Below are 27,851 nucleotides of genomic sequence, written 5' to 3'. Positions count from 1 at the left end.
TTCAAGTTTCGACGTGCATTTCCATGGCTGAAACGTGTCGAGAGCAAAGGAGAGGCAGTGCCCCAGTTTTCACTTTTTCATACCTGAACTCTCTGCTCACGGTGGCAGTTTGGGCTGTTCTAGCTCCGACGAAGACGGATGGTTGTCTGGTGACTACAGGGACTCTGGAGACAGCAGTGCACTCGCAAGCCGCCAAAGCCCCAGCCTCACCATTGCTGACTCGGAGGTACACAGATCAGAGATATTTCCAGTGTGATTGTGATCAGAGTACAGCAGTATCCTTGTTTCCCTGTCTAAAACAGAATGTGTTCTTGCTTCCTCCAAGTCAGACATCTGGCGTCTTCTCGACTGATAGTAGTGTAGAGGAGCACCAGTCCCCTCTGGGGGTGACACAAGACACCCCCCCACTAGGGGACCTGAATGATCCAAGAAGGTAACCAATATATATATGATCACAGTTGCAAATCTGTAATTAATCCTGTTTCGATGTTTGATGTCCTTTAATCACTTCATTCCCTTTCTTTCCTGCACCGTCTCCTGTCTAAGGTTCCCCAAATGGCCGACTCCATTCTTCATGGGGGATAGGGGTGATGCAGCAGAGGGAGAGCACCAGCGGCTGGTCTGCCTTGGGTAAGCGTTAAGCTCCTCGAACCTTCCAGAGCAGGATTCCCCAGCTGTTCCAATCAGCACCAAAAACATGGGTGGGCGGGGTTTTCAGGCACATGTTTCTCTGTCTTCCAGGCTACCAAACCTTGGGCAGACCTGCTACATGAACGCCACCCTGCAGTGTCTGTTCCACCTGCCGTCCTTCTGCGAGGACATCAGTAGGCAGGAGGAATACTGGCGGCTGGTCCCGTCTGCTGACCTGTTGAGGCACGTAGTAGGAGTATCCACCTTGTACAAACTCGCAAAGATGTCTGTACTTGTGTTAATGACAAAATCAACAAATCACAATTATCTGACAGTGAAGATACCAACTGTCATTCTCATCCTATTTCCAGATATTTCACCGATCTGGCTTCCGCCCATGGGTCAAGTGGAAAGCAGAAGACTCTGCTGAAACATCTACTTCCCAAGGTGTCGTGCCATTTTGACGAAGACGAGCAGAATGTAAGTGAATTCTTAGACATTTGAATACAGAATCACTAAGCTATTCTGAAGTTAAGATTTCCTTTGGGATAGGGTGGTTGCTAAGGAGTTTATGTTGTGAAATAAAGATATTGCATCACGCAATATAGTGGGAAATATTGAGCAACACCAGTTTTTTTACAAACAGTGTCAGATTGCAAGTATCTTTTATCTGCTGTCATCTAGGACGCCCATGAGCTTTTCGGCTGCCTGATGTCCAGGATCAGTGAGCTGGGAAACTTAATCCAGGCCCGGATGAGGACAACCATGTACACCTGTCCGGTGGGAGGAAACATGGGCTTTCAGATGCTGTGCCAGAAGACTTGTGCCAGGTACACCCTGCAGGTTTTATTGGTTTAAATACCTGCTGAATGACTTGCATAATGCTGCCACAAAGACAAAGCAATAAAACACCTGCGTTAGGGATCCAGTTGTTATTGAAGGTCCAGTTGTTAGTGATTTACAAAAGTCTCAGTTTCTTTGTATCTCTTTCCTCCTTCTTGGTTTCTGGCAGCTGTGGAGGACAGTCAACCAGGACGGAGGACTTCAACAATCTCTCCTTGGACGTCATCCCCCTCGTCCCAGTGCAAGACCTCTTGGAGAACTATTTCAAGGTGTCTGTGGTTCTGCATGCAAGGCATCACACACGACTAGCTGTTTTCCACAGAAACACACACTTGAACAACCACTGACAGCTTTTTCTAGCTGGTATAGACACGTAGCAGTGATGCGTTGTAATGGTCCTGTTACAGTAAAAGGCCAACCTTGCTGAGTACCGTTGTGTACTGATACAGGACATAGAGGTGGAGCTGACTTGTGCCACCTGCAGTGGGAGCAAGGCTGTCCTGTCATGGACATTCCTCACACTGCCTTGGCGAGTTGATTACTTTCCTAATGAATACGAAAAACACACATATACAAGCATATTGCTCAGCAATGTGCAGAGTGTGACTAATGGATGTTTTTGGATTGACTTGTATGCAGTTAATTTGCTTACAATCAATGAGATGTGCGTGTTCAGCACTGTTCCCCTCCCCTTTGTCATTGACTCTCCTTCTGCATCTGCAGTGTCCTCGTCCTGCACTTCAAGAGATTCAGCTATACCCCACAGTATGAGCTGAAGAAAGTGTGGGACCCAGTTCTCCTCTGTAGGGAGATCACCCTGCTCCCCCACTTCAGGGAGATCTCCCAGGTCACAGAGAGGCCCCAGTCAGCTGACCCTGAGGAGTCTCATCTGAAGGATGACACAGATCAGAGATATTTCCAGTGTGATTTTAGAGTACAGCAGTATCCTCGTTTCCCTGTCTAAAACAGAATGTGGTCTTGCTTCCTCCAAGTCACTGACATCTGGCGTCTTCTCGACTGATAGTGTAGAGGAGCATCAGTCCCCTCTGGTGGTGACACAAGACACCCCCCCACTAAGGGACCTGAATGATCCAAGAAGGTAACCAATATATGTATGATCACAGTTGCAAATCTGTAATTAATCCTGTTTCGATGTTTGATGTCCTTTAATCACTTCATTCCCTTTCTTTCCTGCACTGTCTCCTGTCTAAGGTTCCCCAAATGGCCGACTCCATTCTTCATGGGGGATAGGGGTGATGCAGCAGAGGGAGAGCACCAGCGGCTGGTCTGCCTTGGGTGAGTGTTAAGCTCCTCTGAACCTTCCAGAGAAGGATTCCCCAGCTGTTCCAACCAGCCCCAAAATCCTGGGTGAGCGGGGTTTTCAGGCACATGTTTCTCTGTCTTCCAGGCTACCAAACCTTGGGCAGACCTGCTACATGAACGCCACCCTGCAGTGTCTGTTCCACCTGCCGTCCTTCTGCGAGGACATCAGTCGGCAGGAGGAATACTGGCGGCTGGTCCCGTCTGCTGACCTGTTGAGGTACGTAGTAGGAGTATCCACCTTGTACAAACTCACAAAGATGTCTGTACTAGTATTGATGACAAAATCAAGAAATCACAATTATCTGAGTGACAGTGGAGATACCAACTGCCATTCTCTTCCTAATTCTCTTCCTATTTTGTAGGAACCTGCATACTGAAGTCCATTGATGACTCCATATTGGGAACTAATGCTTAAACAGCAGGTAAGCTAAACTGTCTTTTGGTGTTATCCAGTAAAAATGAAACGGTACCAATGTGTGTCAAATTACAGGTACAGAAGGACATGGAGGAAGTGCCGAAACACACGGAGCTGGAATGGATGTCACCATCGACTGGGCAGATTGGATGTCAACATACAGAACAAATAAAGAGATGGATGATAGATATAAAGGTATAGTGATTCGGAAGAGAAGGATAGATACATAGATTGATAGAAAAAGGGATCGTTATTAGGTAGAAATAAAGGAATAGATATTAGATGGCCTGAAAAACGAGGCGGCATGGTGGTGCAGTGGTTAGCACTGTTGCCTCACACCTCTGGGACCCGGGTTCGAGTCTCTGCCTGGGTCACATGTGTGTGGAGTTTGCATGTTCTCCCCATGTCATCGTGGGGTTTCCTCCGGGTACTCCAGTTTCCGGAAAACATGCTGAGGCTAACTGGAGTCACTAAATTGCCCGTAGGAGTGCATGTGTGAGTGAATGGTGTGTGAGTGTGCCCTGCGATGGGCTGGCCCCCTATCCTGGGGTGTTCCCTGCCTCATGCCCATTGCTTCCGGCATAGGCTCCGGACCCCCCGTGACCCAGTAGGATACGCGGTTTGGAAAATGGTTGGATGGCCTGTAGACAGATACATAGAAATATTCCATAGATAGATTGATAGATACATTAATAGATAGAAATAAATGCATGGATATTAGATAGAAATGAAGGGACAGTGATTAGCAATAAAGGAACAGATTAGATTGACAGAAATAAAAGGATAGTGACTAGATAGAAAAGGCATAGAGAGATATACAGATACATAGATTGGTAGAAATAAGGTGATAGTGATTAGGTAGACAGATACATGGGTAGATATATATTGATAGAATCATTTTAAGATAAATTTTATTCTATTGCTATGATTATTGCATGTTAAATAAATTTTTGTGACCATTCTTCATATCTTCACAGACTTACGCATAGGTCAAATGTTGGTTTAAAATTGCAGAACACTGAACATGATTTCACAGCCAGTTTTAGTTAAGCTGCTTATGTTACTCAATATGATATTAACGTTAATAAACAGGTAGAAGCCGAACATACATACCATTTGAAGGATAAACATCTAAAAAGTCACACCCAGGGGCAGTAGTGCTTTGAGTAGATGGTTTATCTGAGAACAGACAATGAAAGAATGATATAAAATTCAGTCACAGTTACATAATGAATCCTAATGTACAGCTCACTGGCCAGATAGCTGTCGTGCGTTCAGGTAATGTGCACTTAGTTTAAAATAAAGCAAAGTACAGTCAGCCCTTGGATAACGAACATAATCCGTTCCAGGTCTAGTATAAAAACCCACTTTTATTGGTAAATAATGCACGAAAGGTTTGTTTAAAAACAAAAAAACAAAATATATTTAAAAAAACAGTTGTTTTACTTTGCATAATAAAGTTGACATCAGGGGCTTGTTGGAATGGACAGGAATCCCCTCCCAACACTTCACGGCTAAACCGTTTTTGGCATAAATGAGCGTTGGCTGGTGGTCACCGTCTTTACCCGTAAAGAACAAAACAGAACGGGACCAAGCGGCTCTGCCGGAAAACCATCAGCTAACCCGGTTGAGTGGGTAAGCTCTTCTCATAAATCAACGTTGGCTGGCAGCCTCCCAGTTTCCACGTAAAAAACAAAACTGAACGGGAGGAAGTGGCTCTGCAGCAAGACCACTGGATAACTTGTTTGGCTAAATGTAATGAATGGAAAGGTTTGTTTAAAAACACAACAGATCAGTAAAATTATGAATTAAGCAATCTATAAAATAAAAACTGCGCAATCTGAAAAAGAAAAATGTAAACAAAACAAAGCGTGGGTATCGTTTATGAGGCTATAGAGTGGAGCGTTCAGTTAGTCCACCCAGAAAGCGCTCGCGGATGGCGCTCGGCCTCTCAGCCAGCCATTGAGTGACTGGCCGACGGTTCGCTAACCGCGTTTGTGTTCGTTGTTCAATATGAGAAAAAATGTTCGTTAATATAGATGTTCGTCAAGCAAGGGCTGACTACTTAGTAATATAGATGGTGTTGGTAGTTTCAGTTGTCACAACTTTTTGTGTTTTAGAAATACACCACAGCATTAACGTTCACAGAGAAAATATGTATAAGCTTGTATACAAGAAAGTGATGACTTTTTTCCTGTTTCCCTGCTAAAAAGAACGTCCGAGGGTCATTACTCTCCCTTGTTAGCTTGTTCTGTCGAAAACCTCCGTCCTTCATGGACCACATATAAAGGTCCATAGATCCTTGCATCACATAGCTTGGAAAAGTATGATTTCAACTGCAAGAAGACTCTACATACGAGTTGGTCCTCTCAAGACCTTCACAGCAGGATGTTATAAAACATCCGAATAATGTTTACATGTATTGGCCCGTCTTCAGTTCTTGGATTTTACACCCGGTAGCATAGAGAACAAGTCTTAACTTATGCGCATACACATATGCGCACCCAACCATCTCCCTTCGGAATGCATACGAGTAGCATCGCCCACTCACTTTGCTGCACCGGCGAAAGCGCGCTATACTAACTGCAGCAATTTCTTATCGACGGCATCCTGTCCTCCACCACGTCACAGGACTAATGTTAGCCTTACGAGCTGCTTCCTTCATTGTATAACGATTACCAATCTACCCAGCAAGGCTAACTGTTCACCCGTATGTTTTCAGAGCGACGTGACATGGTCGCGACTACACGGTTTTCAACTTGAATCTGTACAGGTGCTCTGAAATTACGGACATCGCTTCTCCGGTATCAACCACTCTATGTTACTTTACATACTCACAACCCGCGAACAGCCTCATGCCAGTCCATTTTTTGCATCATCATTCTTTTGCTGTTGTTCACGGCTCAATTTTTCTTTCAAGAAAGTTCGTCGTCGATCCGTCTCACATTCTCGATGCTCCGTCCGACGAATTCACTGAAGCTCGCGGTGTTTGTGTGCACCGACTAGATCCGTCCTTGTCCCTTCTGTATGCTTTCCAGACCAGCATTAGTGAACTCGAAGCTGTTGGTAATTTACATCATTTCTGCCATTCCAGTCATTCACCACCAACGGCATCCAACAGATTCCGGCGTAGTTCTCGGCTAGACGTTCCAAATACTAACTGACGCAAGAGCTGTTCTTCCAAGGTAGCGCTAAAAACACGTGTGGTTGCTAATCCCTTCAAGCTAACAATGTAATCAGCAAACGTTTCACTTGACTGCTACCGATGGCTCCTGGACGCAAATCTTTCAGCCAGCACATTCATCTTGGTCGTGTAAATGTTTTTGAGTGCCACCAACGGATAAAAACACTGCTCTCCGTCATCCTTGTTCTATCTGGTTAGCGCCGAAAATTGCAAAAAAACGTTCCTCGTAATTAGCGAACGTCTCGAATGACTCGTCGAACTGTGGCCCACTATCGATGCTGTGTAGTGCAATCATGCCTTTTCTCTCTTATGTCGTTAAATTCACACAGACAAATTTTTTTTTTAGATATCTGGTCAATGGGAGCAACCCGGCGCGTCTAAACAAAAAAAAAGGAATCGGATCCTCGTCGCCAACTCTGTCATGTCCTACATTTTCTTCAATTGAGAAATAATTACCGCGAGTCACTGGTTCTAAACAAAAGGTCCATTTTATTACTTAACAAAACTCGCGCAACAACTGCTCTCCGCCATTTCACTGCAGTTCTCTCTCCCGCGCTCTGTTCGCGCGTATTCCATATGCCAACCCACCTCACCCAATTACAATACAGGTCAGAGGTCAACCAATGACCTTTTACATTTCAAAAAGTTATGCAAAGTAAAATACCCTTTCATGTGTGTACACATACATCACATCCTACATGTTTTATGAAATTCTGCTTCACAGTAATTTTTCTTTTTAAGTCAATTATATGTCTGCCCTGCCATGGGTTGATGCCCCATCCCGTGTTGTTCATTGCCTTAACTGCGCGCAGGGTTACCAATTTTGGTCAGATGGCTGGAGTGAGATTATCAACAAGTCTGCACACACATTAAATACAGTATGGGTGTGACGGATTTATTACCTTGTAAATAGGTTATAAGATTTGCAAACTGCCCAAAGATTTTGATGTAGTTAATTGTAGATTTATAATATAATAAAGATTTGCCGTAAGATTTCTTACGTGACCGTGACGATTTGAAAGCATGTGTGTTACGCTAGATGCGAGAGAGTTGGGAACGCTGCTTGCGCCTCTCGAGATATGCTCGGGACCCCTGCGACCCTGAATAGGATACGCGGTTACAAAGAATGGATGGGTTAACCGATGTGTAGCAAATACGTTGTTTTAACTGTCTTGCTGAGAGAAAAATATTAAGTGATACAGCAGGGGGAGATGTGTTGGCCAGGTTTGGATGGTATTACGGTAATACCGCATTACCGTGATTTTTCTCCTTACAAAATAAGATTTGAGCTCTTGCAATTGTTTATTGATCTTTAGTTCTTTGTCGTCGTATTTGTTCTGATTAGGCGTTTAAACCAATGTGTGTTTTATGGGTAACATATACAGGAGCTATTTAAGTCTTCCTTTTTGTTTTGTATTTTTTGGCGGACATCAAGGTCAATGCTGTTAGAATCAGTAGCGCAAATACGTAGATATTTTATGTGCATCTGCGATGCTATGACAAGAAATTAGTGCAAACGTACATAAAATACGTACGCATTTGTTCTTCTATAGCAATGGATTGCAACACGTAGCTTTCGAAGGTGAATGCCTATTTGCGTACCAGTTACACACATATCTGGTTATGATACGGATGTCTGCGCTACCAATCGGATTTAGCGGCGGTTCCATTTAACTGCGTGTAACTTATAATTTAGTTACTTCATTTGAAGCCACTTTTCAATATGCATGAGCGTACATCAAGTTATAAATATGTCTTGCGGAGTTTTTTCCTGTTGGCCCAGAAGAAAAGGTAAGTCTTTTTTACCACTTTAATTTCATTATCGTAAAATGTTACCTTGAATTTTGGGATACATCTGGGTTAATTTCGAAAGGCATAGATAAACGTTTAAATCACAGCAGCATCTCCATCTTTGGAATTGCGGACATATACAGTAGGTCACGTGCAGTCCCAGAAAAAGACCAGACAGGGACAGCTATCTGGCCAGTGAGCTGTACATTAAAATTCATTATGTAACTGTGACTGAATTTTATATCATTGTCTGTACTCAAATAAACCATCTACTCAAAGCACACCTTTTGACTTTTCAGATGTTTATCCTTCAAATGGGATGTGTATTCGGCTTCTACCTGTCTATTAACGTTAAATAATACTTATATTGAACCTTTAAGCTATATAATAAATTCTCTGTTATTCCAACTTGCAGTTCATTATTAACACATTCTGTCTTTTTTTTGGCCTGAGTAGCACAGCTTTGCTAAACCAAGCCTAAAAAAGGTGACATTTGGGACAGCATATACTCTTTATCTCAGTCTCTGTGTACAGTGACTCATTTCCATGCACTGATTCATCTTCTGTAAAACAGCAACATGACATCAGTCCTGCTGAAGTAGCAGAAGTCAGTGAGATTCCAAAAGACAAGACCCAGAAAAGGAGATTCAAGTTTCGACGTGCATTTCCATGGCTGAAACGTGTCGAGAGCAAAGGAGAGGCATTGCCCCAGTTTTCACTTTTTCATACCTGAACTCTCTGCTCACGGTGGCAGTTTGGGCTGTTCTAGCTCCGACGAAGACGGATGGTTGTCTGGTGACTGCAGGGACTCTGGAGACAGCAGTGCACTCGCAAACCGCCAAAGCCCCAGCCTCACCATTGCTGACTCGGAGGTACACAGATCAGAGATATTTCCAGTGTGATTGTGATCAGAGTACAGCAGTATGCTTGTTTCCCTGTCTAAAACAGAATGTGTTCTTGCTTCCTCCAAGTCATACATCTGGCGTCTTCTCGACTGATAGTAGTGTAGAGGAGCACCAGTCCCCTCTGGGGGTGACACAAGACACCCCCCCTAATGAGGGACCTGAAATGTCGCTGAGAAGGTAACCAATGTATGTATGTATGATCACAGTGGCAAATCTGTAATTAACTCTGTTTCGATGTTTGATGTCCTTCTATCATTTCATTCCCTTTCTCTCCTGCACCGTCTCCTGTCTAAGGTTCCCCAAATGGCCGGCCCCATTCTTCATGGGGGATAGGGGTGATGCAGCAGAGGGAGAGCACCAGCGGCTGGTCTGCCTTGGGTGAGCGTTAAGCTTCTCTGAACCTTCCAGAGCAGGATTCCCCAGCTGTTCCAACCAGCACCAAAGGCCTAGGTGGGCGGGGTTTTGAGGCACATGTTTCTCTGTCTTCCAGGCTACCAAACCTTGGGCAGACCTGCTACATGAACGCCACCCTGCAGTGTCTGTTCCACCTGCCGTCCTTCTGCGAGGACATCAGTCGGCAGGAGGAATACTGGCGGCTGGTCCCGTCTGCTGACCTGTTGAGGCACGTAGTAGGAGTATCCACCTTGTACAAACTCACAAAGATGTCTTTACTAGTATTGATGACAAAATCAAGAAATCACAATTATCTGAGTGACAGTGGAGATACCAACTGCCATTCTCTTCCTAATTTCCACATTATTCACCGATCTACTGGCTTTCACACATGGATCAAGTAGAAAGCAGAAGAAATCTTTGCTGAAAAATCTACTTCCCAAGGTTTCATGCCATTTTGGTGAAGACGAGCAGAATGTACGTAAATCCATTAAAATTTGAATACAGAATAACTAAGCTATTCTGAAGTTTTTCTTTAGGATAGTGTGGTTGACTAAGGAGTATATGATGGTGAAATAAAGATATTGCATCACACAACAGAGTGGAAAATTTTAAACAGCACCAGTTTTATATAAACTCAGATCGCAAGTATCTTTTATTTGCTGTCATCTAGGACCTGTCCTGCCGAGGGAAACCTGGGCTTTGAGATGCTGTGCCAGAAGACTTGTGCCAGGTACACCCTGCAGGTTTTATTGGTTTAAATACCTGCTGAATGACTTGCATACTGCTGCCACAAAGACATAAAGCAATAAAACACCTGCGTTAGGGATCCAGTTCTTATTGAAGGTCCAGTTGTTTGTGATTCAGAATTTTGTATCTCTTTCCACTTTGGTTTTTGGTAGCTGTGGAGTACAGTCCACCAGGACGGAGGACTTCAATCATCTGTCCTTGGACGTCATCCCATATGTCTCAGTGTAAGACCTCCTGGAGAACTATTTCAAGGTGTCTGTGGTTCTGCATGCACAGCATCACTCACAACTAGCTGTTTTCCAGAGAAACACAAACTTGCACAACCACTGCCTTGGCGAGTTGATTACTTTCCTAATGAATACAAAAAACACACACATATACAAGCATATTGCTCAGCAATGTGCAGAGTGTGACTAATGGATGTTTTTGGATTGACTTGTATGTAGTTAATTTGCTTACAATCAATGAGATGTGTGTGTTCGGTACTGTTCCTCTCCCCTTTGTCATTGACTCTCCTTCTGCATCTGCAGTGTCCTCGTCCTGCACTTCAAGAGATTCAGCTATACCCCACAGTATGAGCTGAAGAAAGTGTGGGACCCAGTTCTCCTCTGTAGGGAGATCACCCTACTCCCCCACTTCAGGGAGATCTCCCAGGTCACAGAGAGGCCCCAGTCAGCTGACCCTGAGGAGCCTCATCTGAAGGATGCCGAAACCACACAAGAGGCACACGCGTACGTTATCTGCATAGAGATGTACAGTAAATGCTAAAATTAGAGCAGACTCATCATACACATTCTGAATTCTTTAAATAAACGGGAAATGCTGTAAATAGACAAACGGTCCCTATAAACACCCATGCACGCGTATGGACAATAGTCTGATTGTATGGATCCCGTTCCAGGGCATGTCCCTAGGATGCCAGGTAGCGGTAACGTAGGACTTGTGGAGGAGGAGAGCCATACCCTATGCCACAATTTACCTACAGTGGACTCACCAAAACCTGCCTGGGCTCAAGCACGTAATGGGCTACAGTTTCTCAAAGGAATACTGTCAGAGCAGTCTGTGTGCACTGGTGCACACCTTCACATGACAGTTCCGTTATTCATCATTATAATACACTGTGCTATGCAGCAAAGTATGTAGAGGGATTTACTAGAGTTAAACAATCTCAAGGTGGTAAATTTAGAGTCTAAAATTTAATGTTATCCTGTTGCTGTTCTTCCTTGATCACATTTGCATTTATTTAGATTTGAAAATGTCAGTATCTAAAAAAAAGCATTTAAAAATGTTTATTATGCATGAAATGTAGATAAGTTTAGGAGGGCATTTGAAACTGGTAGCCCTTCGTATGGTTCAGTACCCGAGAAGTAGCTCTCAGTTTCAAAAAGGTTGGTGACCCCTGCATTAGACTCATAGAAATGGAAAGATGCAAATAAAGGAATAGACATTGAAGAAGTTTGTGTGTTGTGTGTATAAAGCAGTTTATGAATAATCTTAGCTGGCGCATTATGTAGAAGATGCTTGAGACACACTTCAAAATTACTGTACTATCATCCCAGTAATCTTACGTGTGAAAACAGATTTGTGCTACATAAATCTTTTGGTGGTTTGTTGTCAATATATGTAAAAATGGATTGATATATCAATGCAGCCATGTAATATTATAAAGAAAAATAACTGATTATTGTGGGTGCCTCTGCATGAAACTTTAAAATAATGAAGATTTTAATATCTAGAGGAAATCGGCATTAAATTTGGGCTCATTTAGGCCTATAGTGTGTAAATAACACTATATTTCTTGCTTACTTCATTTTTGCTTTTTCCAGCCATCATCTGTCTTCCAACAGTTTCTTAACCCCAATACAAAATCTAACCCTAAAAAAAAAAATCAGCGAGTCATACTGCCACCTACTGTGCTGGAGTTATCATTACAGAAATCTATACCTAAGCCTGTTTTGCAAATCAGCTACATACATACCAAAGATTTTCCTATAATGCCAACTGTAGCATCTCCCCAAAAGATGCTCAAGACTTGACTGATGGTTTTATTGTTGTGAAATCTTTGAGTTAATCAACCAATAACCCAATCAACCAACGTAAGAGCTGGACAGAGCACAAGAAAAATGCATTACCTTTATAGACAGTGTCATGTAACGTAGCATATTACCAACTTAGTAAAAGAGTTCAGTCAGAATCACCTCAAACAAAACACTAACATACATTAACCGTGCCTTTTCATGAACACTAACCTTGTGCCGTTTCGGAGGGTGTAAATCATTCTATTTCAGCTTATTTCTTATCTCCTTTTCTTCACCTTCGCTCAATATCCCCTTTTTTATGTTCCGTAAGAACTTATGCACGTAGTTTCAAAATAAAAGTCCCTCAAATCAAAGGCAATATAAATTCACAAAAATAATATAAAAATAATACCTTAGGCCAGGGGTCACTAACATGGTGCCCGCAGGCACCAGGATGCCCCCAAGGACCATATGAGTTGCCCAAGGACCTGTTCTAAAAATAGCACAACTCACTAGTGAGCAGCGTCTAAAATTAAATTTTATCCTGTTGTAAACATTTTATCCTGTTAAATTGTATCCTTCTTTAATCACATTTGCATTTATAAAGATTTGAAAATTACAATATCTAAAAAACAGCATTTAAAACATGTTTAACCATTCACACCAAGCAAATCCCAGAACCCCAAGACGTGCATTCTCCTTCAAAACATGCAATGCAGATGAGCTTAAGGTCGCTATCAAAGCATCCTGAGCTTCCATAACACCTCAGCAGTACCGCAGGCTGATCGCCTCCATGCCACGCCGCATTGCATGCAAAAGGAGCCCTGACCAAGTATCAAGTGCTCACGTACATGTAGTTTTCAGTAGGCCAACATATCTGTATTAAAAATCATTTTTTGTATTGCTCTTATGTAATATTAAATTGATTTTCTGAGATGTCTGAGAATTTTGGGGTTTTCATTAGCTGTAAGCCATAATCAAAATGCAAAGAAATAAATGCTTGAGATATATCACTCTCCTTGTAATTATGCAACAACTACACATCAACTTTTCACAAAGTAAGAATCTAATGTAACAACAGCATTCAAAGAACTTTAAGTAGCATCAGGTTAGTAGAGGAATTCATGGAACTGACGAATCTTGAGGTGTTTCATGAAGGTGGAGAGTCTAATGACTGAAAGTGGTTCGCAAGAGAATTCTACTATAGGGAAACCTCACGAGAGAAGCATCTGGAGTGAGACTTCTCAGGTAGCAGAGGAAGTTACAAGCAGCTTTGGTTTGTTGAACAAAGATGGTGAGGTGACACAGGCCTTTTGAAGGAGATGGGTACCTGTCCATTGATGGACTGGTAAGCCAGCACCAAGCACTTGAACTTGCAAATGCAAGTGTGGAGGGATGTGACATAAGAATGTTTAGACTGAATGAATATCGGACATGCCTCTGTATTTTTAATCTGCAGTGGACTGATAGCACAAGTTGACAGACCTGCTAGTAGAGAGTTGAGGTGACAAGTCCCTGGTCCTGAAGCTCAGCTGCATACTCAGACATAGAAGGCTTGATCTTCTTAATGTTATACATGGTAAAGCTATAAGATTAGGGGAGCTGACATCTATCATTACCCCTAGGTTCCTGCTAGACCATGATGGAGACAGTATGGATGAATAAAGCTGAACAGCGATGTCATGGTGGATGGTAGGACTGGCAGGGAAGACAAGAAGCTCAATCTAGGTTAAGCTGGAGGTGATGGTCCCTCATCCAGGCATGCAGAGATCTGAGTGGAGACCGTGGTGTCATCGAGAGAGAAGGTCAAGTCGATCTCCATGTCATCGGTGTACGTCGTAGTAGTGGGAATTTAAACGTGGTGTGATTGTTGGTATCAGACATAATGGTTTCAGCAGCTCAAATGGTGCCATCTTCCTGGGATTTTCACACTTTGCATTGTCAAGAGTTTGCAGAGAACGTGGCGTGATGGACAAAAAACATCCAGCCATGGGCAGTTCTGTGAAGGGTTCCTCTGTTCACAGAATTCACTCTCTCATAATACATATACAGAGTATATACAGAGTACATACATAAATACACATATATGTATATACACATACACGCACTTTCCAAAATGCAGAAATTTATTTATAATCTTGTATTTCTTTTTATGTCTTTTGAAAAGATTACTTCAAACATTTCTGTTTTATTTGTATGAAACGCAATATAGATAACTATATTAATAGCTGTACTTGTATTAATAATTAAAATGACATTCTAAATCGACTGCATTAAAATCAAACTTCCTGCTGATATCAATGTCTTTTGGAGAGGTCTGGAGGGCATTTAGAACTAGTCTGGGAGGCCTGAACTGCTCTTCAACTGAATGATTACAAAATCTCAAAGCACAGAACATTTTTAAAACTGTCCTCTGGTTTGCTTAAAAAGTTAAAATACTTTGAACAAGAATGAGCCTTTCTTGCTCAGTGGCTGTTGTGTGGAGCAGAAATACTGATGCAACATAAGTCCCAAACATGCAAACTGTTAGCAGCGGGAAGAAGTGAGATTATGTGTGTGTGTGTGTGTGTGTGTGTGTGTGTATGTGTGTAGGCATTACTCTGGTTTAGCAGCCCAGTGCCCTCCTGTATACTGGTACAGGGACACATCTCCACTGAGGTTTCCTATCAGCAGAGAGCTGGGGCCTGCCCAGCGAACAACATTACACCCTTCCTCTGGAGCATGAGCCAGCCTAGCCCCCAAGTCCCACTGGTGGAGATCCCACGTAGCCAATGTCCCACACCGGAATGCCACCGCCAGTGACGATCCACACACGTCCACATCCGTGAACCTATCCGAAAGGACATAAGAGAAACTTTAGTCCGAATAGTGCCAGTTATACGTTTTAGGTACCAGCAGGAGGCGCTATTGGGTCATACCTCCCTGAGCACAGCGCAGGCTGAATTAGGCTGTGTGCCAACACGTATCGAGCCGTGATGGGGTTTGTGGCGATCAGAGAGAAGAGCACGCCATCTTCCTGACTGAGAAACTTATGCTGGAGCAACACGAACAGGACACCCTGAAGCAATGTAAGAAAAGAAATGCTCTGGTCAGATGCAGTGCCTTCTGGTATTTACCAATGCTGTAAGATAATCAGTGACAGCCTCCCGCCATAATCTTTACACTTACACCCTCTGAGTATCCTCTTAGACACGTGGCCCCTAGAAGACACTCCCCCAGGGCAAAACTCTGCAGCAGGTGGCCAGTCCTCATATTCCTGGTAGCAAAGATAAAAATGTGAATTCCTTTGACTTTTACTTTTTTTTTTTTTAAACATTTTATGATTGTAACGACAGAAGTATGTCTGTTTGGACTGACTAAATACCATATTTCACAGACAGTTTATTAAAAAGAGTAGCTGACCAGAGGACCAGATGGCCGGCGTCTGTGGAGCCAATCAGAGCGTCTGGCTCTCCTTCCACAGGGGCCAGAGCGTGGACACCCTGCCCAGGAGACACCAGGGAGAGCGACTCCTGCGGCCTACAGGAGCACGAGGCCGTCACTGTCTAACAGCATCACAGACACGTCATAGACTGTCTAACAGCATCACGGACACGTCATAGACTGTCTAACAGCATCACGGACACGTCATAGACTGTCTAACAGCATCACAGACACGTCATAGACTGTCTAACAGCATCACAGACACATCATAGACTAACAGCATCACAGACACATCGCAGCCAGTGACACAAAAAGGACAAAGCAATGTAGAGGACGCATACTTGACTGTACTTGTGTTCACATTTACCCATGTTACATCATCGTCCATTGGCGAAGACCAGTTCCAATGCCAAGAACATAAGTACAGAGGACGGTAAAAATCCTTGAATGTTGTTCTTGCGCCACCCCAAAATATCAAGGACATACCGGTTGCATCCTCGCCAAACAAGACCAACCCAATCCAATCCAATGCTCCCCAAGTTTGTTCTTGGAAGGCAAGTTAGCAAGACTGCTCTTTCCAAGACCTCAAGTACGGTTTTTGTTTCTCAGCATTTCTCTGAGGTACCTGCCGTCCTTTGTCAACTGGGCCACAGTCACCATCTGAGTCGACCCAGAAGAGGCGGAGCAGACCAGCCTGCCCTCAGACACCCCCAGCACTGCCTGGATCTCCCCAGTGCACAGCACCGACTGGGAGAACGGGCCTCCAGCGTTGACGAAGGAAAGGATCCTGAACATGGGGACAGATAGTCATGATGGGTGGCGCTATATCGCCGATTATGAACCAATAAACAAAGAGGAGCAGGAATCTGCACACTGTAGACAGACTCGTACACGGTGCGCATTCCTCCAAAATAAAGTATCATTCGTAAAAAGCTAAACAGGGAACATCCACTTCCAAACATTTAATAAGGAATGAAGTAGATATCCAGCAAGCAAAGGTCCACCTTTCGCTCAGAAGTGGAGAACTGAAGCGTTTTCGAACCTGTGTTTCAAAGCCGATTTGAAATGTTAATCATACATGTCTCCACCAACCATCATATTCTGTGTTTATTATTATACTTTGTTTTGGTGTCTATATTCTCAATCCCATTTGGGTTCCTACTTCGGGCTATTTGGGCTGTAGAGGTAGGATCCATTTCCTGAGTGATCCAGGGTTTTTGCCAGTGTGTGTGTGGCCTTTACCTGGCCTCTCTGATCTCCAGTTGACCGAGAGCAGCACACACAAGACCTGGGGCATCTGGCACAGGGAGCAGGGCAATGACTGGGTGCTGGGATGGAAAGACAAATGTTGAAGGTCCATCCACCCACAACACACCATAGATGCAGGAGAGAAGAGGGTACCTCAGTGAAAGACCAGGTGTGGAGCAGACACCACTGCTCAGGAGAGCTCTGCTGCCACAAGGACACGGCCCACTCCCCTGCTGTCACCACACTCCACCCCATCTCCATGCGGACACCCCATACGTCCACCAGGCAGCGGCCTGCGGGAGCCTGCCAACACGCAGACTGGGTCAGGAAGATGTGTAGGACCGCGTGACTGAGAGAGGTGTTACGGAGGCAGTGGACTTGCCTTCAGAGTGTGCATAAGTTGCAGGATATCAGCAGGAGGTGACCTCCGCTCTGTAGGAGACGCCATGCCTTGGGTTTCGGCCTGCCCTCCCAAAGGCCCCTGGGACGAAGACGGCTGCCCCCACGGAGGCCATGACTGGCCTGCAGAAGGCCAGGTGGAGTCGGTGAAGTAGCTGTCCAGGTCTTGGTCTGCAGCTTCCGTTCCTGGAGACGGTGACTGCTGGGAGCGTGAGCATTTGTCCAAGCTGGCAGCCTGAGGCAGAGGTTTAACATCTCTCTGTGACTTCCTGCTTGCTCCGCCCATACTGCCATCCACATTCACAAGGCAGGGAGGCTCACCCTCTCCAGCCTCCGGACAGTTCTGGGATGGAGACAGCAGGACTGCCCCACTGGGATTTAAAGATTCGACGTTGTCCCCCTTCTGCGATGAACCTGGCGGCAGAGAAGGTGCCAGATCCACCCCTGAAGGTGTCTCAGCTAGAGGACTTTTGACCACATGCCCTCTCATGGGGGCGAATGCACCTTTGAGGATGGTTTGGGGTGTGGGGGCATACGGGTCCTCTCCGACGCCCAAGGAGGGTGAGGAATCTATGTCACTGCGGTCCAAGGACGGACTGGGAGCAGACTGGTGGCACTGAGAAGTAATACTGGCAAGGATGGAGGACGAAAGAGAGTCAGAGAAGCAAGGCAGAAGTGTTCTGGGTGAATAACTCTGATTGGCCGACACCTCCATCGCATGAACCTTCTGCTGTACCAAGTCAGCAGGAAGGGGCTTCGGCGACCGGATTAGTGCCTTTGGGGTTTGGCAAAGCAGAGGCGGCGGGGTACCTCCACTAGAGGCTGCCCTGTGCGTTTCTGAGTCACATGAAGTGGAGGGTGTGGCTGGCTGGACGACGGAACTCCGCACTTTCAGGGGAGTCGAGGACGAGCAGTTCTGTGAAGAGAGGCTGGAGTGTGCGGAGAAGGCGGGCGTGACCCCCAGGGAGGGTAATGTAGGGCTTCCCAACAAGGGCAGAACGGGCCTCTCACTTTTCTCATTGTGTGCTGGAGTAGAAGAGCTGAAGTTTAGCACACAGGGAGACAGGGCCACCCCAGCAGGACTTGCCTCCACACCTCCTTCCACTTCCATGCAATTTGCGGCACCCCCTCTGTCTCCCTCCCCCATCCCGACACCCTGGGAGGAACCTGGGCTGTTCCTAACCACGGGATTAAGCTGACTTGACCTAGCATCCGGCGAAGGTACTCTGCCATCTTCTCCGTCTTCAGAGAAGTTGCTCCTGCCCTGTTTTCCACCTGCAACCCTGATCCCCAAACTCCTCATGGCTGCAGTAGCACTCTGTTGGGCTATACTATTCACTTCCTTAGAGAGCTGGGGAGGCCCGTCACTGGGCGGGACCTGAACGTGCTGCTGGCAATCCATCCTGGCAAGGCTGCCAACCGGCCCTCCAGAGCTTCCAGCTGTCTTGTGATGGCCGGCCCCCAAAAGGGTCCGGGATGCCCTCCGACGAGTGTTATAGGGGGACTGGCGAGGCAGGCCGGCCTCTAAGCTCGCCGTGGCTGATGACCGAAGCTTGTCCAGCTTGAGCCTCCCAAACTCATCATCGGGAAGGTGAAAGTCTTTGACGTCGAGGCGGGAGAGGAGGGCACGCAGGTTGAAGTTACCTCCACCAGACGGCGGCACCGTGGGACACGGGGGTGGCTGCACGGGATCAGGAGACTGGAGCAGGAGCGACTCGCATAGATCTGTCCCTGAGGAGGACGCAGGAGAAACAAAGACATAGATACACGCAGAATACAAATGGGTCACAGGATTTCCTGAAAATGCTTTCAGCAATAAAGAAAGAGGCTGAAAAAATAAATACGTACCTGTCTGTCCCCTCTGCAAACTGCCCTCACCAAAATTAAATCCTGACATTATTGCTCTGCCATTTGTCCGAAATATAGGGTACAGCTCCTTCTCAGCGGTCTGAATATGGTTTCCTGTATGAGATATTAAATCTGCTGCTATGATAGGCCCTGTTGACGAGGCTTCAAGGGTGGGGGCAAGCTGAGTCGGCGGGTTAAAGTGCTTTCCGGCGGTCCTTCTCCGACCTCCCGCGCCCCCTCTACGGCGCCGACCTGCATGCCGTCTGGAGACGGCAGAGTCAGGGTCAGAGGTCTGGCAGCTCTTTGGTTCCGCAGGCACTTGGCTCTCGCCCTTGCCTTCGGAACCCAGTGCTTGGGGCTGCGAAGTGACCTCAGAGGTTTGGCTGTCACGGGTCACACGCCCGGCGGGGCGCCGTCGGCGGCCTCTGCCCATCCGGCCATGGCTCAGCTGGCTCTGAATCACTGCGCCCAGGTCTACGCGGCTCTGGGCGGACGCCATCCTCCGCGTGGTCCTCACGTAGTACTCCACCGGGAAAAGCAGCCCTTCGATCACGGTGCAGGAGTCCAGGCAGCCCACTTCCCCAGATTCGGATGGGGGGGGTGGGGGGCTTGAGCCTCGCTGCTCACCGACCTCGTCCGACGCTGAACTACCATCGGGTGGCCTTGGGGGGGGTGGCATGGTCAGGTGTTTTGGGGTGCTAAAATTAATCTCTGGTGTTTCAGAAAGTACAGTTTCCCCCAGCAGTGGGTCTGCTAAAGTCTCACACTTCTCCATGCTGGGGTTGTCTTTCAGACCCCCCTCGGTGGAGACAGACACAGACCTATGGAATGCTTTATCGAGTCCCTCTTCCCTTCCTCCACATTTCTCCCGGGCACTAGGACCCCACGAGCCTGCCTCCTTGCTGCAGGACAGGACCTCGGGCTGACAGTCCTCAGCAATGACAGGGACCAACAGAGAATCCGCCTTCCCACCATCCCCCTGCCCGGTGGAACTCTCCCCACTCTCACTCCTCTGAGAGTCTGAGCGCTCCCTCTGCTCCCAGCGCAACCAGCTCCGCCGTGACCGTAGCCGGTGGGCTGAATGGCGCCGTTGGCCTTGGCCAGTCGTTGGGCTTCCTGCCTGGTTGACCGTGCGGTTGTCAGAGAGGGGAGCAGAACCAGGAAGGTCCCCAGGGCGGGTGCACAGGCTGATGGTTTCAGGTGGCAGGCTGAACCGGACAGCCGTACCCCTGCAGTAGACATCAGTGTCACTCGGAGTAACAGAAGCAAAGGTTTCCACCTCAGAAACACCTGTTAACAAGAACAAGGGACTTATTTCACCAGTTTGTACTTCCCACACCATATTCTTTAAAAAACACACAATCCACAGGCTTACTTGGATCAGATGAAGTAACAGTACTCTGTTCCACTTCTGAACGATTCTGTTCTGCAATCTTGCTCCTCACGTGTTTCCGCACAAGTTCAGAGCGCTCAGCACGCTGGGAAGACGCGAGTCAAGAACATCCAAGATAATTCTCTCAAGAACACCAAATTACCTCCTTCATAAGTCCACTGTTGTTTTTTAGGGGGGGGGGGGGGGTTGGTCAATAGCTAAATAAACGTCTGGTAATAAGAAATTATGTTTTTTTTTCACAATACTCTTGCACAGTTTAAGCAATAATAGAAATATTTCTAGATGTGCATTCTCTCCTTCACAGAGAGGTTTACGTCAAGCAAAAAAAAAAAAAAACTCACCCGTAATCTCTGAACAGTTCGGTTGTACTCTCTTCGTAGTAAAGCCAATTTTTCCCTTAACTAAAAAGAATTAAATATCACATATCAAATTACACATCAGCACATAAAAGCAAGATCAGAAATTGTTGATTGCACGTGTGAATATGCAATAAAAATAGAAATGCGTCGAGTTACTGCTTGATTACAATGTCATCAAGTACATTTGTATATACCGTACAATATCTTCGTTGAACAGACACGAAAACGAAAATCACCATTTCTGTGTCATCGCCGTTTAACAAAGTGTTCAGGCTGTCCTCCATGCTCGCTTGAATCTTATGCATACGATCCCACAGCCGCTGCAACAGAATAAACCTATACATGACATTGATCATGACACGCAATCCAGCTACCAATACCATGTTTTCAGCGCATATATAACCACATTATTAGTTGTGCATTGTTATCTGTCTGTTACAGTAATTAAGATATCAGACCCACATAACATCGTTAATGATATTACGCAAAAATGTTTTTACCCAACAGCTTTCTGTGACCGTTAGACTACTGGTTGTTAATGAGGAGCACCGTAATTTCGCGATCTAGTCCGCATTCCCCCTACCGCCAATCCAGTGATGCTTTAACCTAGATCAAACTGGGATGTCAGTTTATTGTCCTTTTTACTTATATACAATAACAAAGGGGATTATTTAAAATAAAATGCTATATTACAACAATAGAGACAAGACGCAAAATTAAACAGCACAGTTGTTTTTATATAAATCAGCAGACCTTACTTTCTGTTACCGTTCCCTCTAAAGCTGTCTCCTAGTTTTTTAAGATTCCACCTTGTTCCCGCAACTTTCTAGAAAGACATAAGTAATCGAATTCGGTTAACATTTAATCTATCATATAATGATTTATAATTAGAAAAGTTATTTAAAAGAACATTTAAAAGATCCTTTTAAAATCTTTAAAACAACGAATCGTAATATATATTAACAGTATAAGCAATGTGGGTTAAAAACATGAGGAATCGGTGATCGACAAAATTAGTCTGAACAGCTTAGCGGAAGTGTTCGTGTGGAGCGGAACTCAGGGTGTGGAGTGTGCCTGGGTCTGTCGCAGGGCGGTATAAAATTATTAACAAATAGCACTGTCATTGTGCGATTAATTAAAGAATCGGTTTCTGCCATGGAACTGAGCGAAATATTGTATAACAAAGCGGAATATATTGAAACGGTATGTTAGGCCTTACTGCATTTGCGTGAGCGCCGACTGCAAATGGATGCTTTGTGGGTGTCAGATGGTGTTAGCTAGCTGTACTGCTTATTTTTCAGAAATATCTTGATATTCGTCTGCCATTACTTGCCTAAAGATACATCTCTGACTTCTTCATTTGTCGTCAACAAATATTCATCTACCCCATTGTTTTCCTTCGCAGGCATCTGGCAATAAAGTAAGCAGACAGTCAGTGCTGTGCGGCAGCCAGAACATTGTCCTGAATGGCAAAGTGAGTGGGCAACGTATTGCACATATTGTAGAACTGTGTAATTCTTATATTAGTAATGTAGTTCGTTTCTTGTATTTGAGTTTTTATGGTTTAAATTCAATTAATGATTAAGTCCTGTCGTAGAAACACCACTCTACTCTGGCTGTCTTTCAGACTATCGTCATGAATGACTGCATCATTCGAGGGGATCTCGCCAACGTCAGAGTGGGAAGGCAGTGTGTAATAAAAAGTCGGAGTGTCATTCGCCCTCCTTTCAAAAAGTTCAGCAAGGGGTGAGTAAACTAAGTCGCGGGATGGCAAATGAATGGATGAAAATTGACATTAGTTTGATTTAATGATTTAGTGTGGGTGAGGTGGATCTGTTCCTCTAATTTACTATTTGTGTGTGATGATGTAGGACAAAACATAAATAGAACTACAATTAAGATGATTGGAAGAGGTGCTCTGTTTATTTTTTTGCTGAGTTATATAATGAATTCGTTTTTCGTTTGTCATTGTATATTGAATTGCTCGCAACGTTCAATGTAAACTGATGAAGCCAAAAAACCTAATAGTAGTTCGCCACTAGAGGTCAGTATTTAGCTATGCAACAATATGATTGACGAAACTGAAGGGATTTTAAACCGTATGGCGATAAATTTAGGCATGTATGTATTTTCTCACGCACAGTGAAAGTGGCATTTATTACCATGGCATTGGCTTGCACATAGTCATTACTAGTAGGTGGTGGTTTAAGTATAAAACGGTATGCTAATTAATGTTAATTCTATAGAGAATGATTGTTTTAAGTTGTTGTGTGCTGTTCTGTACAAGTTCACCATGACCTGAAGCATGGAGGAGGTTGTATTGCTCCAGAATAATGCAGCTAATCCTAATGGATTATAGGAAGGCGGCTTGTGGGGAAGGTTGCAGGATTAGCCTTCACACTGTTCCATTAGATTGCTAATGATACGGAGATCCGGCCGGGAGGAAGTTCTTTAATACGGGGGCTTTCGGTGCCACCGTGTGTCCTGAGGTCACCGCGTCCGTTTCTATGACCACCATGTTTAAGAAGCCCGGTGGAGCATGAGCGAAGGTTAAAGACATAGTAATGAGACAGAGGATCATTTAAGGCGACTGTAAAAACAGCGACGGCCAAACTGAACACTGGGTATCACATTCACCCCATCAGCGGTAGCGGAGTGATGTCTGTTGGGTGACACTTGGGCACCGTGTGCAGATCAGCATATTAAAATGCTCCACCACTGCGTCACATGACTTCTGGTTCGTCATGCTCGGCCACATTCTCGTGTTCTGTCTCTCTATCCTGATACTGAGCTATTTGGAAAATTATATATGACTTGGCAAGACATCTTTCGTGTTGGGGGCACAAAGGATTTGATGAATGTTTGCTAGAGATTACTGGTGAGTGCAATAGATGGTCAAAACACCAGTTTGACCTGTTTGTTAAAAATGAGCACATCTTGGTAAGATAAGGGATTTCCTGCTTTTGTCCAATGCTTTTTACTCTATTTGAGGCTTGCATGTACGTCACATGATTGAAATTTTCAATCGATGAAATCTTTCCGATCATCCAAGCTAAGCTCCTAGAAGGCAAGGGTGGTTAGATAAGTTCTGGTTTTACCATAGCATATGAAAATTTTTTAAATGGCAAGTTATGTTTTAGAAATTGTGAATAAGTCTGTCGCAATTTTCACAGTAGTGAAGACTTACAGGACATTTATAGGATTGTCACCATGTCACCTGTGGTTTCCAGGAGTCAACAGCACTTTGACAGAACCTAATAATATTCATAAGTCCGTCCGTCCATCCGCCCGCCCTCTAATCATTTTTCTTGGTCATTGTCAGTTGTGGCCTGTAGCCTATCCCAGGCAGTACAACACACAGCCCTGGAGGGGTGCCAGTCCATTCTAGGGCACCTAATCATACATGCCTGCCCAATCGTATGTTATGGAAAATGTAGGCTAGCCTAACTGTATATCTTTGGGCTCCATTGAGCCACAGTGTCACACATGAATAGGGCTCAGTGGGCTTGTGCAAGACCCTGAACTCCCAGCTCCCTGGGAGCCACTGCAGGTGGCTGCCCCTCACAGCTAATCTTGGTCTCATCTACATATGTGTCTGTGTCATGGAGAGCAAGATGGGGTAGGAGAAGAGAATTTCCCCACAGGGATCAATGATCAATAAAGTGTAATAATAATGATTGTCATTTTTATTATAGTAAATAAGCATCTTGTACAGATAGATGCACAGTACTTTGGTTAACATATCGATAATGTCCAATTTGAAAAAAATCAGGACACCATTGGTCCAATGTGTCAATCTTGCTGGCCGACATTTAACCTTGAGTCAATATTCAAAGTTAGCTGTGCCAGAACTAGAGGCATTTGCATATACATTTACAGCATTTGGCAGACACACTTAGCCATTAAATTACATAAAGACGTAACTACTAAAATAATGGAGGAGACTGCTTTGGACGATCAGTGTTTTCCGTAGTGGAGGATGAGCGATTCATCCTTCACTGCAGTCTCCCGAGTTGGTGCTGCTCTGCTGATGTCTCCCTGCCTGCATTATACGTGGCTGCTACACACATTCATGAAACCTTAAGGAGTAACGTCACTGGCCTCTGTGTCGCTACGGACTCGTGGAGCTCAGAGGTTAGCTGTGTATCGGTATCAAAAGTATTCAAGAAAAGGATATCAGTTATCGGCATTCGGCCAAAATCGCCACATTGGTGCAGCAGTAGTATGTTGTTATTAACAGGGGTGGTACTGACAGTGTGCCCCCCCCCCGCCTGTGCTCTCTCCCCAGTGTGGCCTTCTTCCCTCTGCACATCGGCGATCACGTGTTCATCGAGGAGGACTGTGTGGTGAACGCCGCGCAGATCGGCTCCTATGTACACATCGGCAAGAACTGTGTCATCGTGAGTGTGGGGCCGCGCCCTTGCCGGCTAAGTCGGGGCCTTTCTCGCATCCGACTCCTTGCTGAGCTTTATTTGCCTTCTGCATTTTTGTTCATTTATAAGTCATTACTTTCACAGTTATGCTTCATACGGAATCACTGACTTACTAAATAAATAGTCATTTTATTGCTCCATAGTTCATCAAATTAGAACTACATTGAGCTCCTAGTTTCCTCAGAAGTATGAGTTAAGAGGCCATTAGTCAACTTATTGACTGGCTTGTCACCAGATTTACTCACTTGCCTGGTATTAATCATCTCATGTACACCTAAGTGAATTACCGTAAATTACAACATAAAACTAAATTACCTCCATGCCCTCTGAAAGTTTTGGCAAGATGTTCCTGTCAAGCTCTCCCTCGCCATTGCCTTGTGTGTGCTCACTATAAAAAGTCATTGTTCAGCTCTTCTACAGGTTTTTCTTTGCCCACAAAGTGCAATAGGATAAGACTTGACTGCGATTTATTCTTGTGCGAATAGCCCACAGAAGATAGCTGCTGATTAGCCTGTTTGCTTGGGGCTGCTTATCAGAGATAATACGGTAACTTTGACACTGACCTAAAAGCTGCTGTGCTCTGCTGATCCATATCAGGGAGGGATCCTGTGCTGCTACCTGCTTCGTAGGCAACTGAGGTGTACAAGCAAAGTGTAATTTGTCAGGTGGCACCAGGCAGATATCAGTTTGTTGCCAATTATAACCAACACTGTCATCAGATGAACAGACACAGGGTCTGGCTGTTACGTGTCTCTGAACCTAGAAGTATTAAGATGTCCTCCTTCCTCACACACACTTATTTTTCAGGGAAGACGATGTGTCCTGAAGGATTGCTGTAAGATTCTGGACAATACCGTCCTTCCTCCCGAAACTGTGGTCCCTCCTTTCACGGTGTTTTCCGGATGTCCGGGTAGGTCTGAAGGAGAGCCTCGCACAGCTCCGGGAATCCTGTGTCACCTATTATCATAGCAACCTGAAATCAAAGGAAGGAGACTGTTGGAAAGAGATGTCAGCATTACAGGCGTGAAATGTCCAACACCTAAGACGTCCATGTTATCTTGCTATTTATGCATGGGGATTTTAATATAAAAGTAAGAAGATATTCTGAGTGGTTCACAGGCTGACCTTCTTCCTATCTTCTGGCCCAGGGCTCTTCTCAGGAGAGCTTCCGGAATGCACGCAGGAGCTCATGATCGACGTCACCAAGAGTTACTACCAGAAATTCCTCCCCCTCAGCCAGATATAAGGGCTGCGTCCTGCGTTTGGACCGATACGGACTGAATGGGCAGTGGAGCATGACCACCTCCCCCTGGATCGTATTCCCACGTGGTCACGCGTTTAATAATGAGCTCTCGGTCTTTCTCCGTGCCCATTTAACCTGTCCAGGAAACGGCGTCGTGTCTGCCACTGTCTCGTTCGATCAGCTGAAATCTGTCTGTGACGTACATGTGTAAAATGGCCACCTCTTTATCCCGCGCCCGTCTCCTGAGTTTATGTAATCGCTTCCCATAAGCTGGCTCTTGTCTCGTACTGGGTGTTCTTTTGCATTTGACAGGGAGCTGCTCTTTGTTAGCCAGCCCACCAGTCTCTTGCATGCCCCAGTTTGCTCAACTGATGGGGACGGACGTGTCCGCCTACATGTTTACACGGCTAGTACTCGCTCTGTGTCCGGCCAGCTCTACCAACTTACAACCACCACAAGATACTCTTGACCCTGATGCAAAATGTGGGACGAAAAAAAAAATCCGCTTTGCTCCAGCCCGCTTTTTTTAATCCTCTGCTTTTATTTAATGTTATATTGTATTTATGGAGGTTTCATGCAGCTTGCTGTCAAAGCGGCACTACAGTGCGATCCAACACAAAGTGGAAAATGTAGAAATAAATGTGTATTGTAACATTTCAGTGTAAGGAGTTTATTTTACTAACTGTTGCTCCCTTTGGCCACTTTGTATATCCTGGTGGTACGGAGGTTAATCTTCTTCATTGTGGGTTTCATTCAGTTATTTATGATGGGCTGCTTTTATTCAAAACCTAGCAGTCATCTTCACAAATTGTAAAACTGTAGTTGTTTATTAATTGTTTCAAGGAAAAAAAAGGTGAGTCTCCTAGAAGCTTCTGGAAAGCTACAGAGAAACCTCCAGTTCATTTGGGAGCCCCACAACATGCGCTCTATAGCGACAGGTCTGCTAGTGTGTCTGCTGTATGACGGCGACGTGAGAGTCACACAGGATGGGCTCCGTTCATCCCTAAGTGGTTCTTAAGCCCTAAACAACTTTTAGGGCCTGAATGCTGGTTTTAACGACGACAAACAGAGCGGTTTGCAGATGCTTCTCCTTACCTCTCTTCCCTGGTCTTTTTTTCTTTTTAGTTTTTTTTTAACATCACCTAATGCTTAGTAAACACACAAAAGGGTGAAGCCCAGTCTCCATGGGCTGAGGGTCTGTCACTGCAGCCTCCTGTTTCGCTTCTGTTGCCTTTCAAACCTAACCACACACA

At 45.1% G+C, this 27,851-nt stretch overlaps 3 protein-coding genes and 1 long non-coding RNA gene across 18 annotated transcripts; 2 read left to right on the top strand and 2 right to left on the bottom strand.

Moving 5' to 3' along the window:
- Positions 1-23: 23 nt before the first annotated feature.
- On the top strand, positions 24-15,756 carry LOC125742337 (ubiquitin carboxyl-terminal hydrolase 37-like). 10 transcript variants are annotated; one of them, XM_049014250.1, is made up of 9 exons: positions 24-226; positions 326-433; positions 547-630; positions 742-873; positions 1,002-1,110; positions 1,315-1,460; positions 10,387-10,458; positions 10,765-10,965; positions 11,136-12,570. In XM_049014250.1, the coding sequence occupies exons 1-9, from the start codon at positions 24-26 to the stop codon at positions 11,146-11,148; spliced, it is 1,068 nt and encodes a 355-aa protein (XP_048870207.1). In that variant the 3' UTR covers positions 11,149-12,570. The 10 variants fall into 10 exon arrangements, 5 of the variants coding, with proteins under 5 accessions (XP_048870207.1, XP_048870206.1, XP_048870209.1 ...); XM_049014249.1 differs by having other exon boundaries at positions 10,765-12,570; XM_049014252.1 differs by lacking the exons at positions 10,387-10,458; positions 11,136-12,570 and adding an exon at positions 1,643-1,742 and having other exon boundaries at positions 10,765-10,946.
- Positions 729-6,449, bottom strand: LOC125742339 (uncharacterized). Of its 2 annotated transcripts, none has more exons than XR_007398082.1 (3): positions 6,050-6,449; positions 4,325-4,390; positions 729-865 (listed from the first exon to the last, which is right to left on the bottom strand). It is a non-coding gene; the product is annotated as an uncharacterized LOC125742339 (long non-coding RNA). The 2 variants fall into 2 exon arrangements; XR_007398083.1 differs by lacking the exon at positions 729-865 and adding an exon at positions 2,869-3,005.
- Positions 14,051-21,948, bottom strand: palb2 (partner and localizer of BRCA2). Of its 4 annotated transcripts, none has more exons than XM_049014247.1 (13): positions 21,676-21,948; positions 21,159-21,242; positions 20,905-20,964; positions 20,546-20,648; positions 19,171-20,460; positions 17,306-19,053; positions 17,077-17,226; positions 16,918-17,003; positions 16,301-16,462; positions 15,655-15,771; positions 15,421-15,508; positions 15,171-15,310; positions 14,051-15,082 (listed from the first exon to the last, which is right to left on the bottom strand). In XM_049014247.1, the coding sequence occupies exons 2-13, from the start codon at positions 21,225-21,227 to the stop codon at positions 14,848-14,850; spliced, it is 4,248 nt and encodes a 1,415-aa protein (XP_048870204.1). In that variant the 5' UTR covers positions 21,228-21,242; positions 21,676-21,948; the 3' UTR covers positions 14,051-14,847. The 4 variants fall into 4 exon arrangements, with proteins under 4 accessions (XP_048870204.1, XP_048870201.1, XP_048870205.1 ...); XM_049014244.1 differs by having other exon boundaries at positions 21,681-21,948; XM_049014248.1 differs by lacking the exon at positions 21,676-21,948 and adding an exon at positions 21,423-21,665.
- dctn5 (dynactin 5) lies at positions 21,949-27,252 on the top strand. Of its 2 annotated transcripts, none has more exons than XM_049014255.1 (6): positions 21,949-22,125; positions 22,328-22,396; positions 22,550-22,668; positions 25,211-25,322; positions 26,163-26,265; positions 26,504-27,252. In XM_049014255.1, exons 1-6 carry the CDS (start codon positions 22,078-22,080, stop codon positions 26,599-26,601), a joined length of 549 nt encoding a protein of 182 aa, XP_048870212.1. In that variant the 5' UTR covers positions 21,949-22,077; the 3' UTR covers positions 26,602-27,252. The 2 variants fall into 2 exon arrangements, with proteins under 2 accessions (XP_048870212.1, XP_048870213.1); XM_049014256.1 differs by having other exon boundaries at positions 21,978-22,000.
- The last annotated feature ends 599 nt before the right edge of the window (positions 27,253-27,851 follow it).

This window comes from Brienomyrus brachyistius, chromosome 5, assembly GCF_023856365.1.
Source record: "Brienomyrus brachyistius isolate T26 chromosome 5, BBRACH_0.4, whole genome shotgun sequence".
Taxonomy (NCBI): Eukaryota; Metazoa; Chordata; class Actinopteri; order Osteoglossiformes; family Mormyridae; genus Brienomyrus; species Brienomyrus brachyistius.
The sequence above is the reverse complement of the archived record's forward strand: the minus strand, read 5'-3'. Positions and strand labels throughout refer to the sequence as shown.